A 14,838-nucleotide genomic window follows, 5' to 3' on the forward strand; every position below is an offset into this window, starting at 1 on the left:
GTAAATTCGTTGGTGTTTTAGTATGTCTGGGTGTATGCCAATTCATGAGGTTGGACAAATTGGCCTCGAGCTATTTAAAAGTTTAGTGCTCAGTGCACTTGGGAATAGCCGGGATGCCTATTTCAATATAAACTACGCGTGTATTTGGCAGGTCAAAATGATAAAAACTTTTGGTATATCTTGTTGGGTTTTTCAGATACTATATAAAATGCTATATTATAAATAGTTTATATGATATAAGAACTAAAAGACTTTACCAAACAACTCACTTTCATTTCCTTAGGAAATATTTCCATTTCTTGTGAATTATTTATGAGTTGAACTGAATTTTATCTAAGAAGATTTGGAAACGAATATTACTAAAGAGACTAGATGCAGCAGCTTGTTAATTCCAGTATCCACTTCCACTGGACAAAAGTCTCCTCATTTCTCGAGTAAAAGGTTTGAAGTTAATTCCACAACGGTGTTCCAATGCGGATAAGTAGATATATAGGTATATCTCAGAATTTCATCCGAAAAAAACTAAGCACTTAAAATTCAGATTTAATTTTATTTATTAATGTGATTGTAATAGATATATGTCCCGTCAACAATTGTTAAATTATTGTCGTGAATTAAATTTATTACATTTATATATTCATATTTTATTTAATAACAGGTGGGTGGATTGGTAAAACTACCTGATGGTAAATGGTCACCACCGTCCATAGACCTTGAAGCTGTATGAAATATTAACCAATCACACATAACAAATGAGCCAACATTAATATAAAACTAAGAAATTATGTCCATGTTCCTGTAATTACAATAGCTCACTCTACCTTCCAACATTACTTAGTAGTGCTGTTTACCAACACAGGTTTTTGCACAAAGCTCAAGTATTTACCACTAAGTAAGACTCTTTAGCGGTAATTCCGTTTGAATAGAATAAAATTTTATTATACTTTACTTTTAGTTTGATTGCAACAGATTCGTTCTTTTAAATAAATCATGAGCAGGTAAAATCATTGTTTTCGCGAATAAACAAGAACCTATTGTGAAGTTTGTAAACTGGTTTTCGGATTACGACAAAAGGCAGGCTAACTTATTCATGAATCTACATCGACCACCTGTTTCACGTATTTTTTTTATTTCGGTTAATTTGATCCGGTCGTTTATAGGTTAAAACGTATTTTGTATTTTACTCAACAATCATAGTTGATTTTTGATTTAATTGCAAACAATCAAAATAAATGCGACAGAGAATATTTTTGTTCTTTATCGGGACTTCAAATAAATATTTATATTATGTAAATGTATGTTAATTTACTTTGACATGCAATATGCTTTATTTGCAATCAAGCCGCGTATTATACTTATTATTATATGTATTAAATTTTATGATAGATATTCATATATAACAATCAAATTTAATATAATATGTTTTATGTTGTTTAACATTCAGAAAAATGTACAAAAAACAACAGTAGGTGCCCTTGTCTTCGTGAGTTTGACGAAGATGACAATTTTATGACGCCTCCGTAAATATTTTTTACTTTTTGTAAACTTGTTCCGATGATCCAAAATGTATGAAAAAATATCGAATCATTCTTAGTTCATTTTTGACTTCATCAGAGAAGACACTTCATGTTTTATATTAGAAGTTAGAAATATAAATCAAAATGATAGCATTTACTATAGTAATATTATTTATTTGCTATGTAAATACTGCCAAGTCATCTTATTGTTACTGGAATACAGGATGCCCTTATAAGTATTTATCTACAGAAACTCCATATAGTTCTGTACGAGGAGACATTCGAGACTCGATTGTCAAATTAACAGGTTAGTTAAAACTTTTGTAGAAGTAATTCACCTAACTTGAATACACATTTTTATATTATAAAACTCTTGTCACAGGGTGTGAACCAGTCAGCCTATGGGGTATATATAGACACGGGAAGAGACAACCGAGCACTCATTTCGGGAGAATGATGAAAGAAGCTATATCCATTAGGAATTATGTTGTATCGAGCTATGAAAAGGGTCACAGTTCGCTTTGTGCCCAGGACGTTGAGAATTTGCGGAACTGGGAATTCAATGGCAGTTTTTTCGACGGTAAACAAGACATAACGGAAGAAGGTCGAAGAGAAATGATCGGTCTCGGTAAACGTTTGAAAGAAGCGTTTCCGACGTTATTAAATAATCTCGAAAAGGATAGTTACACGTTTCGATCCGCTAGAGGCCCTTGGATTGAAAAGAGCATTAACCACTTCGTTATGGGCTTAGGAAATGGAAACTTAATCATTGATGCTTCCAAAGCTGACCTTGATATAATGGATGTAAGAAAATATATATTTTTTATTAATTAATTGTTTGATTACAGTTGTGTATGATTTTATGTTTTTACAGTAATATGTACATCTGTTTGTCTTCAGAGATTTTAATTATTTGTTTTTTTATTTAAGCCATACGCTACATGTTCATCTTACCAGAAGAATGTCCAAAACAATCCTGAAATCTTTGCAGAAGCTGACAAATTTCTAAATACATCAGATTACTTGGCGGTAATAAAAAATACTATTTAATATTACATTGCAATGTTAGTATAATTATTTTAACTTTACATTTTTGTTTACAGACAAAAGACCGAATTCAACGGAGAAGCGGAATAGATTACACCCTCAGTGATGAAAATGTTACAGCATTATATGACTTATGTCGTTATACGTGGTCCGCCATCGACGATAAACTTAGTCCCTGGTGTGCACTTTTTACCAAGGATGATTTACAAGTCCTCGAATACATCCAAGATTTAAGACATTATTACAAAAATGGTTATGGAACATCGGTGAATGAAATATTTGGAAGAATCCCGTTAGGAGATTTGGTACAAAGTTTTGAAAATGTTAAACGAGGCGATGGCAAGAAGATCGTTGCTTATGTCACTCATGCTACCATGTTGGATCAGATATACACAGCGTTAGGGCTTTTTAGAGATAATGAGCCATTGACCGGTTCGAACAGAGATCGTGAAAGAAAATGGAGGACGAGTAAGATTTCGGTGTTTTCGGCTAATTTAGTAGCAGTCTTAAACCGGTACGTATTGTATGAACACTTTTAGTTCGAGCAATATGTTTAAATTTTTTTAACTAAGATTTCTTTCTATACGTTATCATTAGAGAAAATATTACTTATACAAAAATATAACATCAAATTCAGCCGTATTTAGTACCTTCCCCTTTTTCAAGTCACTGAACAATTATAATCATTATGTGATAAGAAATTAATAAAAATACAGATACTATAATATTTAAATTACAACCATAGAATACGGAAGCTTCAGAAAGCAAAAGTTAAACTAAGCCAATTACTGTGGTATAGAATAATTTATAATTTGTGCGAAATTTTGTTCACAGATGTGTAAAAGAGGGCTTATCGGATTACAACGTTGTGTTCTACTTAAACGAAGAGCCGATGAGATCGATATGTGAGGAGGGCGTTTGTTCCTGGCGAGAGTTCGACTCCAAATTGCGACCATTTATTAACACAACTATCGACTTTTGCTAGATTCAGAATTAACCTTATTAATCTACGAACAAAAGCTCGTTAGAAACTGAAACAAGTTCTATCTATCATGTAATCTTACTTCTTAAATATTTTCGATCGAAATTATTATTCTACAATATATGTTTTTGTATAATTCCAAAAACTATATGTTTTGTAATTAAACGATATACATTGATGTATGTTTTTTTAATTAATAAAATATAATCAAACTGTATAACTGTACGGAGATTGAAATATTAATTTGTAATTTATAATACACGTAATAAAGTAAACTTTTCCATGTGCAATGTTAAATCTAGTTAATTCATTTAATAATCTCTCGAGGATAAGCAAGCGTACGTGTATGGGTATTTGTTTCATATCACGGAATATTTAAAAGTAATACGTAATAGAACTGCTTTTGGTACATTGAAGTAATTATTTAAAAACATCCGAAAGTTATAGGCAAAATCCCTTTCATCGTATCTCATTTTTCTGTATTTGTTTTTGTAATTGTAATCTCAGTACATATTATTTATATATAAGATATAGGTATACCTATATCATAATATATAGGTATACCTATATCATTATATATAACAATCTTGAATAATTCTCTTAAATCATCTATCGATATGAAATAATACTTTCAGAAATAAAAACTATAAATTAGTATTGTAATAACAGACTTAGTACAAAGGTCTTGAAGAAACATCACGTATAAATTAATAAAATTGTGTTCAATAACAGGTTCTGGGATGCAATAAAATTGTTATTATATAATAACGATATACATTTTTTATAACATATTTGATGGGACTTAAATATAAAATCGATAAATTAGTGAAACAATAGTAATTAATCACTCATATAAATTATAGCCAAATAATCTGTAGTATTTAAAATTTTTGATGGTCAATAATTGCGAAGAGCTGCAATTCAGTATAAAATTTAATAACAACGATAACATGCTCATTATTATGAAGTATTGTTTGTATTTCCTCTCATTTTTTAATTTATATACAAAACAGTAACTAAGAAATTTATAATACGATTTTTTTTATGACGTAATAACCTGTTTAACTTTGCTTTGATTTTATAATGATATTGACATAATTCAATTGTCACACTTATTGTGTTGGTATTTAAAATTGAGTTTACGTGTCCATACAAAGTATGTAGCTGTTTTATTTTTATTTATTATTAATATTTTTTTTATTATGCGATCTTAATAAAACTTTTAATGACTGTTATAATATTAACCTTTTTAATTATGAATAGTCACTTAATCCATAACAGGCAAGGACATTGCATCCAGTTCACCTTTACTCTTTCGGAGCGGCTACTAATGATATAATTTACAATAAGTTGATCCAATTTTTAGGATGTCATAAATTATATTACACATACTTCGTCCGAGGTTTTACCAATTTATACAAATACATACTTTTTTTTTAATTCGACATCAGTTATTCTTATTTTAAAACTTAAATTTTCCATAGTAAATGAACGAAAAGTATAATATATTTATTTATTTACTTTAAATATATTCGAACATTTATTACTAACTAACTATAAGGGCAAAGTCAGCTTATTAGAAAGTTATCTAATGTATCGTTAGTATTACTGCGAACCGTCATGGCTCCATAACATTTCCAATATCCGACCCCGGTGGCGTGTACAAAGGAAAGGAGGAACAGTGAATAACAAACTGTGGGAAAATATTCTAGCCTTACATCGGAAGAAAATGTAGCTTCATTTTCAGTTATAATTATTATCTTAACATATCGATTTGCTTTTTATTATATTGGAAATAAACCTCTTTTATTTAGTATAATTCTCGGTATTCATAATTTTCGTATATTAATAACCAAAGACGGACAAAATAATAAACTGTATGTGTATTAAGAAATAAAACGAAGACTTGAATTGTTCGTCCTTCTTTTGATCTTTCCTCATTTCGACCTTTTAGATTGTGCTCTATTTATTGTTTCATCTTGACGGTTTTTTTTATTAGTCATTATATTTTATCTCTATAACAATAAATACGCAAGAACTCATTAATAATTTGAGATTAATCTGTATTTTTGAATAATAAATTAACCTTAGCTTAATCGGGCCGGGTATAATGTTAAATTTATTAATGTTGAAAGGCTATAAACAACAATTATCACTTTTAAATATACGAGGACGCTTAATCTTGAATCTCAAGTATAAAACTTCGCTTATTATAGTTTCGAAATTACAATCCTTATATATCTTAAGCAGCGAGTGTAAAACTAATTAAAAGATAAAGAGCTATTGCTCACTTCTCGGCTCTCCAAAAAGCGGATTATGACGTTTCGAGGAGCGTTCAAACAAACTGATCCTTAAAACTTTTATTCTACCTCTCATACTTTAATGTATTTGTGTTACCTAAGTTTCTATTACTTTTCTGCAGTAAACGTATAGTATTACAGTTAGAAATTTGCTTGTTAGCTTACGTATTCACGTAATTAATATATTTATTATTTATTTGTGAAGTGGACGTACATTTTTTAGTATTTACCTTCATGCCTCGTGGTATATAATTATGAAGTCTTAGATGGAACGCGATTTTTTCAGAAGATGTATTTTAAGTAATAGTAACATTGTAAAAATAAGTGAGAAAACACCAATAAATATATATTTAACTATTAATTTTCATTATTAAATCGACCTACAAAATCTACTTCGTAATAAGCTTACCATTGTTAACTGAAACAGCCCATGTCTTCCCAAAAACTTTTGTCTAGAACGACACAGTTATTCATAGAATTCGACTCTAAGGTTTTTGAAAATATATTATCTTGGGTGTATAAATAAAGTCATCTGTGTCAGTAGTCTTGTAAATTTATCCCGTAAGGTCCTAAATCTTCCTTGATTTTTATGTTAGAAATGTAGACGTTGTGGTCTTACTATTCTTGAGTTGTTTAGATGGAAATAGCTTAGTCGAAAGTCAGTTTTCAATGGGACATCAATATCGAAATATTTATCATACGTAAACATGTTTAAATTAAATGTAATGTTCCACCACTGTGTTGCTACCAGTTCAGAATGTAGATTTTACAAGAAGGACTGGCAGAAGCTCAAACGATTTAAAATCCCGCAACTTTCACCAATATTCCTTACACAGCATAAATAACTATATTTCTCTGTTTTAATTTAATAAGTATATTTTATATTAAGTCTTCTGTTTTCATTTGAAAATATCTTGTATCGCTGGAAAAACATCCACTAATGGAGAAAAAATAAGAACGAAAGTTTGTATGTCAATAGCGATATTAATGGAGTTAGAATCGTATTTGTTTCGTAGTTTCTATAAGTAAATTCTTAATCTATAATATATTGTTTACGCGGAACTAATTTATCGCCATCGACAAATGGTTAGAAAAGTTACGGGCAGAGCAGGTTACTTAAAAACTCATTCACGAAAACCGCATGGTTCCCGAGATATTGTTGATGGGGAATCCAGTTAGGCACACTTAGATAGTAGACGTTTATAAAATTTAAGCATATACTAAAAGTATAACGAAATAATTAGAAGTATAATCATTATAGGTTTTTTTTGTAATACCACCTTTTAATTTTGTACTTTATATCAGGAATTCTAGAAATAATAACATACGTTTAGTATAATATAATATAATATTTTAACGTAAAACAATAATATTAACATTACCTCACATTAAAACTATATTTGAAATACGAAATCCAGCACAAATGTTTTTGGTATATCTCTAAAGCTCCTGAAATACTGTCAAACGTTTTCTCGCGTGCTTTGAAACGTTTTGATAAAAGCTGTCGTGACATAAAACGTCTCAGAGATGCCAAGGCGAACTTTTACAGCTTAACTGTACAATGCTAAAAGTAATGGAGAATATGTGACACGAAGTTTTAATAGGAAAAACTTTTATTTAAAAAAAAATACAATTTTCAAACAAAAATACATTAAACTCATCTCGATAATATTAACACACCTCTTTGTTGAATAATATCAAGCAATTGCTGCTTCAAGAAATGTACATAATCAAATTTAAATATAAATTGAAGAACATTATCGATGCCGTTTAAATAATTTTATTTCTAAAACCCATTTTCCTCTCAAATAAAGCGAACATATCGCATTAGTGCGGATGACAATCGCTTCTAGGGTTCGTCGATTATGTATTGTCTTGTGTAGTAAAAATACAAAGGCTTGTTCCCGTTGTAAATGCTATAACATTTTTTATAAAGTAACTCGAAATTATGTATGTGTGTAATAATTGAATTTACTCGTGAAATGCAATACATCACATGTATATGTACACATGTGTGACATCAGTCTGCATTAGAGCAACGCGGCGGAAGAAGCTCTAATCCTACTTAACAGGAAATAGGGACATCACCCATTAGTGAGACATTTACTGCCTGTCACTTTACTTTTTTCTTTTTTTATTCTATAAAGACGTATGTAAGTCATAGGATTCCCCGTAGTACTCGAACGCTTCGTCTAACTAAATAATTACTAGAGCGCCGTTGCTTTTGAAATCGGTATAATAAAGCAATTGAAATCCAAAGCGCAGGAAATAACGTTAGCATTGTACAAACACTTTGAACATTTAAATACATTCAAATTTAATGTAGTTGTTTCATTCGTATTCAATTTACTCTGAAAATGTTAAGCTACAATATTAAGTTAAATGTTATTGTATTAGTTAAGACCTTCTTCACATTGGATCGACGGTTTTGTCGCTTAGCTGTCCAGCTAAAGCAAAACCGCTCTTCATGTTCAAACAAAGTATAAGTGATGGTCACAAAGTCGTTGCTAAGTTAATATCCGACCGATGGCAAAATCGAGGCAAAGCGTTTAATATTTCATGGCTGAGAGTTTTATCGGATCCCATTTGTGTGAAAAGCGCCATTGAAACACATTCGACAATATACATGAATATGAACACGAATCGGAACGATAATTGCAAGTCGTTTCGATCTGTTTTTTTTTAATTTCATTCTTTTATATGATTCCGAAATAGTTTTACTCATTTAAGGAGGTGCCAATTTTTAATAGTATTTTCCTAATTATGTTAAAAAAGGGATAAAAGTAAAATTCAGTAAATATGTCACAGGTAGGCAAAGACATCATCTTCTGTTGAAGAGAAGGTTTCACCACGCTGCTACAATGGGGGTTGATATCGATCAACCCCCATTGTAGCAGCGTGGTGTATCGACACCCAATATATGCAGAATGGTGTTGAACGAAATTCCGCCACCAATTCAACAATATACAACAAAACTCAGTGATTCTCGTTTATTAGCCACTGGACTACCATGGCTTTAAGCTGAACTAGCGTCAGCTTGAAAGGTATTTCGTACAAGTGCTTTTGTATACATATCATTTAAAAATGCTATTATTTTTATAATAATACAATTTTACAACCAGGATATACAGGTATAAACAAAATAAACTACTTATCCGTACATTATAACAAAATGCATATTATCCTTATCTAAAACACATTCAATACATTGAATGTACAAAAAAAGTAGACAGATATTAAATTTTCCCAAATTATATTTGAGTTGTATATTCTCCCCTATTCGTTCTCCACGCGATGAATAATATTATAGCTTCGTAGTCACACTAACTCCACTTGATATACTTACTTTTGCAAGTTGGCTCGACACTAACTCTTGCCTACGACAAATTCCAACAAAAATTTTAATATCAAAGTGCAAATAGTTTGTTAAAACACGGAATCGTACGTATAAATGCTCTCATTGTACTAAAATGTTTTAAGTTTAATTGGGTTTATAACAATTAGAGCAGAAATTATTATTATTAATTTTTGATCAACCGTGTACTGTAAATTATTTATTCCAATTAATTATGAAAAGAGATTATTATGATGCTGGTACAGGATGAAATAGTTGATTTAAATCATTCTACCTATATTTTAATGTATATAAAAGCAATGTCCGGGAAAACAGACAGCTCGGCCGTTAACACATAGTTTAAGGCATAAGATGTTACCTTTAAGGTGCAATTAGAATAGATGCGAAATTTTCATTTTAAGGGAAACTTATCTCACACAATTATTAAATTAATCTTACCGTTAAAGTATAATTCTTGGTATAGGTTGGCGGACCAGCATATGGGCCGACTGATGGTAAGTGGTCACCACCGCCCATAGACAATGGTGCTGTAAGAAATATTAAACATTCCTTACATTAACAACACGCCACCAGCCTTGGGAACTTAGATGTTATGTCCCTTGTGCCTGTAGTTACACTGGCTCACTCACCCTTCAAACCGGAACACAACAATACTAAGTATAGTTGTTTGGTAGTAGAATATCTGAGGAGAGGTGGTAAATACCCAGAAGGGGCTTGCACAAAGCCCTACTACCAAGTAAACAAGGTTTTTAGATGGGTTTTTAGCATTTTTATAATTTTCATTTTAAAACAAACGAAAATACGCTATTGAAAATACAACGAGTAGATTTAATTCAATTTTAGTATACATACGGCAAAATATACAAAATATAAAATTATTGCTTCTTTTAAAACATTGATAGAAATCAATATAGTTTCCCGATAATAATTAATATCTTATCTTATCTGATAATTTCTATCTTTCATAATAAAAAGGTTTCGAAAAAAAATGTCTAAGTGTAAATATATCTTTATAATAAAGAAGTAATAAACATAACTATTCTAAAATTGGGTTTAATTTATCATCAAAGTGGATTCACTATGTACTAACTCGGTAGTAAGTGTCTTATATTAATGTGATGCATTTATCTGGCAGCCATTGTTTATCCTAGCTTACAGAAGTCAGGGATACATATTATGGTCATTTAATTAACAGCCCGAGAGATTTGTGCTTTGTGACGCGACTAACTATTTTGTAATTAAAATGTACTAAAAAATTATTAATAATGAGTATAAGAACTATAAGGAACGACTTTCAGTTGTTTTAAATTTTAAAACGTCACGTCACTTTATTATTTTCGTCACGCCTTAGATAATATTATCGTTGTTAATCAATTCCCTTATAATCATCAAATGTCTTCAGTGCAAGTATTTGATTATGTAAATAGGTACGTTTATTAAAAAGTAATTATAACGTCTTCAGAGTAACTGAACTCTTCGACTTTTTGGATACCTGGAACGGCTATTGCAACTGTGGTTCCATGTTTGAATCCTGGATTGGGCAAAAAAAATTTGACACTTTCGGGTTTTGCAAAAAAGGAAGCCGTTGGTTTTTGCGCTTGATTTCTGTCAGATTTTATCGGATTGCAGTTTGGATTAAAAGAGTGCCAAAATACAGAGAGAATACTTATCTTACCTCCCGCACAGTCATCTAGTCTACATTGAAATTTGTAATAACAGCACATATTAAAAAAAAAACATTTAAGTTATACGCTGGCTTCAATTGTTTTGTTACCCAATGAAGGTTAAATGACAGATATTTATGTCAGTATGGATATTTTATACGCGATTAACTTATGGATAGATTATCGTAAGGATGTAGTGAAAGTGCTTTCCCTTTAGAATAGTGAGGTTGATTGAAAAACCTTTTCCGATGTTCGTCTAGAGCCTACTTGTTTTTATAGTTTCATCCGCCATAAATTTGTGACTATATCTAACTTCGTACTAATAATAACAGTGTTTTTTAAAATCGTTTATCAATATTCAAGTTGTAGCCCACGGATTCGCTTGCTGTTTAGGGCATGGTCGGCACGTGTTCGGTATAGAAAGTGAAAAAGAAATATAAGCTTGCTTCATATCAAATTTTATCAAGTTCGGTTCAATGGCCGTGAAATAGCAACAGACAGGCAAACATACAGAGTTACTTTCGCATTTATAATATTAGTATAAATATCTACTTCACTATTTACATTAGAACGAAATCGTTTGTTTAAAAACATCATACAGTTTTATAACAATAATGAATAAAATTAAATAAACGTTGTATTTTTTTTTCCTAAAAAATATATGAAATTAAAAAAATAGTAAATATTAAAAAAATAAATAATAAATTAAATGTCATAAAAACTTCGAACTTCTAGTTTATGAATAAAGTGATATTTATTTAAACTGTATTGCAAATAATATATCAAAACGAAGTAATTCCAAATAATATATGTAATATACAGCCTATAAATGTCCCACAGCTGGGAAGCCTTGTCACCTCTTGAAGAGGTTTTAGATCCTGTTCCACTAGGCTATTCCAATGAGGGTTGATTTAGCATAACATGCACATGTATGTGACAGAATTTCATCAGATAAATGCAAGTTTCCTCACGAGGTTTGAGGTTTTATAATTATTTGTGGCCGAGATGGCCCAGTGGTTAGAACGCATGCATCTTAACCGATGATTTCGGGTTCAAACCCAGGCAGGCACCACTGAATTTACATGTGCTTAATTTGTTTATAATTCATCTCGTGCTCTGCGGTGAAGGAAAACATCGTGAGGAAACCTGCATGTGTCTAATATCAACGAAATTCTGCCACATGTGTATTCCACCAACCCTCATTGGAGCAGCGTGGTGGAATATGCTCCATACCTTCTCCTCAACGGGAGAGGAGGCCTTAGCCCAGCAGTGGGAAATTTACAGGCTGATTATGTTATTTATGTTAATTATTTGTGCCTGTGATTGAACTCGCAATCTTTGGTTTAGATTCACGTGGACTAGCCACTGGAACACCTCGTGCACAGACCTTAAGTTTAAAAATAATTATAGTAGAAAATTATTTTGCCAAAACGGTTTTGAGTGCAGAGTTATCTCATGGTAGAATTCAGAAAGGGATATCAAGCTTTAAAGCATATACAAAATTTCGTGCCAATGCTTTTTTTTTACGGAGTTACCTCGTCTGGAGCAAACCTTGAGCGTAACAGACATGTCATGATGATACTTAGTACATAATATAATCATTAAATATTTGTACAAAATATTGGATCTATACTGTTAACTGTTGAGGAGTTTCTTCGTTTTGGTCCAATTTTGAGGGTTGTATCTGGTCATGGTTGCCATTAAAATGCATTTTCACCAAAACATAACCATTGCGTAAAATATCCGATACCAGGAAGTGGGTCAAATTTAACTTGTAAGACTTGATTAAACACACCGGAACATTTGTAACTTAATAAAAACTTGTAAAAACTCTACGCAGCTTGTACACAAAATTTAAGACTGGTTGCCAAAATAGATATAGAATATAGTGCAAAAATAGCTTAGTTTAAACTGTTTCAATTTAGCTCATTAGTCATATATTAATTATAACAATATTTGTAGTGTGAATTTCACCTACAAACAAGTATAACTGATGCGAGTATATTTCATTAAGTAATATATATATCCATTCTGTAATTAAATAATTTTAAGTATGTGAGCGTTTAATGTGTTTATACATATTTCTATATATATTATAAATAAAAGTGTGTATTGTTGATACAAAAGTAAAAATAAAACAAATGAATATAAGTATTTTCTTAATTGTTATTTTTTTTTAATAACAATTATACTGTTATTTGAATCAAATAATAGTCCAAATACTAGCATTTATTTACACCATTATTAGTTATTTAACAGCATGCACTTAACGTCGTCAGTTTCTTATTTCGTATGCCTTTTATGCTTATTCTTTAAAATCTGTTGTCTGAAACGGTAATATATAAAATCTAAATAGTTTGTTCAAATAGACTATACAACTTATTCGAACTTAGAATAACTTATGCGTGATTACTTTACAATATTCATTAGTTACCGTTAATAAATATTATTTTGAAAAAAGATCCCAGTATGAGGAACGTGAATTGTCTCTTTTTATTGTTTAAGATAAATTACAATAGAACCGTAATCTGTACTAATATTATAAATGTGGAAGAAACTCTGTCTGTTGATATTCCACAGAGGCGAATTTGGTAAAATTTAGCAAGCTTGAACTTCAAGGGAGGACTTGTTTTCTATTTATAGGATACTTTTTATGCGTAAAACCTGACCAAAATTCCTAAAACACGAACGAACAAACAGACGACAACTAGTATATTTTATATAAGTTACATAACAAATGAAACCTCAAGTCGTGACTTCCCCCAGTGTACAACACAGTTACTCCAACTCAGTGTGTGGTCGTAGGTACCGACAAAGGTTATTTTTTGTGATAAGTGTCAATACTTGCCATTGCACTTAGTGCCTTAATAATCCAAGTGTTAGAGAGAAGTCAGCCCACTATCAAAAGCATTATACAGTGGGTTGGCGTCAGGTCGGCGCCGGCGTATGTCGTCTGCAAGCTACAAATAAATGCTAAAAAGTAAAAGTTCATAATGATTGTGATTAAGTCATGCAATATTTGAAATAATAATCAATGATACTCGAACTTCTTTAATTGATAAATACATTATATGATTTATTTTTTATAAATGGAGATGTCTTTTTTTATATCATTGGTGAGCAAACCTGCGAATGGCCCACTTGATGGTGACCACCTAGACATTGACGCTGTAAAAAATTAACCATCCCTCATCGCCAATGCGCCACCAAGCTACTAGAATATTACTTTGTGGTTATAGTTACATTGTAGCTGGTGGTACCATCCAGATAGGCTTGCACAAAAAACTACCACCAACTAAAAATAGTTCTTACTAAAATTTTTATTAAGACATTTCAAATCAAATTTTGAATTGACGAGACGATATATTTAATACTTTCATAAAGTGAATTTATTTTTAAACCATTTTCGAATACCTCTTTTAAAGTAAATTTTACCATTACGTTTATTCGTAGTGGAAGACTTAAATAAGTAATGTGACAAGAATGCTTGCTGATTTTTCCCTCAAATGGTAATTCTAATTCTTTGTCAAAAAATTACCCGTAACACTTTCACTTTCTAGTTTCGTTCGTAGTAAAGTGGCGCGGAAGGTTCAAACGTTTAAAATGAGCAATCTGGTATAATGGCAAAAATAATCGTTTTTCATTAACTTAATATTAATAAAAAAATTAATATATCAAAGAACATATCACGCTTGACTGAGTGTTGCTATTTTAAAAATGAATACTAAAGCTTAGTGCTGCGAACATGCACTTGACATCCTTGACCCGCTAAATTATCATGCGAATCGATATCACTTCATGACCCACTTCCATTAAAATATATGGAATCGTGGCGTTACTTTTTAGTATTGCTTACTTAAATATTATATATATAATAATTATCATTGTTTTGAACATAAACATTTTAGAAAGGTTAATGATTATAAGCGTAATCGTGTGCGTTTAAGCATACATAAATCTATATGTATTATAA

The 14,838-nt window shown here is 30.8% G+C and overlaps 1 protein-coding gene across 1 annotated transcript; it reads left to right on the plus strand.

Annotated features, from left to right (window-relative positions):
* The first annotated feature begins 1,478 nt into the window (after positions 1–1,478).
* Positions 1,479–3,639, plus strand: LOC113393305 (multiple inositol polyphosphate phosphatase 1-like). The gene is made up of 5 exons (XM_026630121.2): positions 1,479–1,824; positions 1,900–2,321; positions 2,448–2,546; positions 2,621–3,078; positions 3,399–3,639. The coding sequence occupies exons 1-5, from the start codon at positions 1,662–1,664 to the stop codon at positions 3,547–3,549; spliced, it is 1,293 nt and encodes a 430-aa protein (XP_026485906.1). The 5' UTR covers positions 1,479–1,661; the 3' UTR covers positions 3,550–3,639.
* Positions 3,640–14,838: the final 11,199 nt, after the last annotated feature.

Source organism: Vanessa tameamea, chromosome 6 (genome assembly GCF_037043105.1).
Source record: "Vanessa tameamea isolate UH-Manoa-2023 chromosome 6, ilVanTame1 primary haplotype, whole genome shotgun sequence".
In the NCBI taxonomy this organism is placed as follows: domain Eukaryota; kingdom Metazoa; phylum Arthropoda; class Insecta; order Lepidoptera; family Nymphalidae; genus Vanessa; species Vanessa tameamea.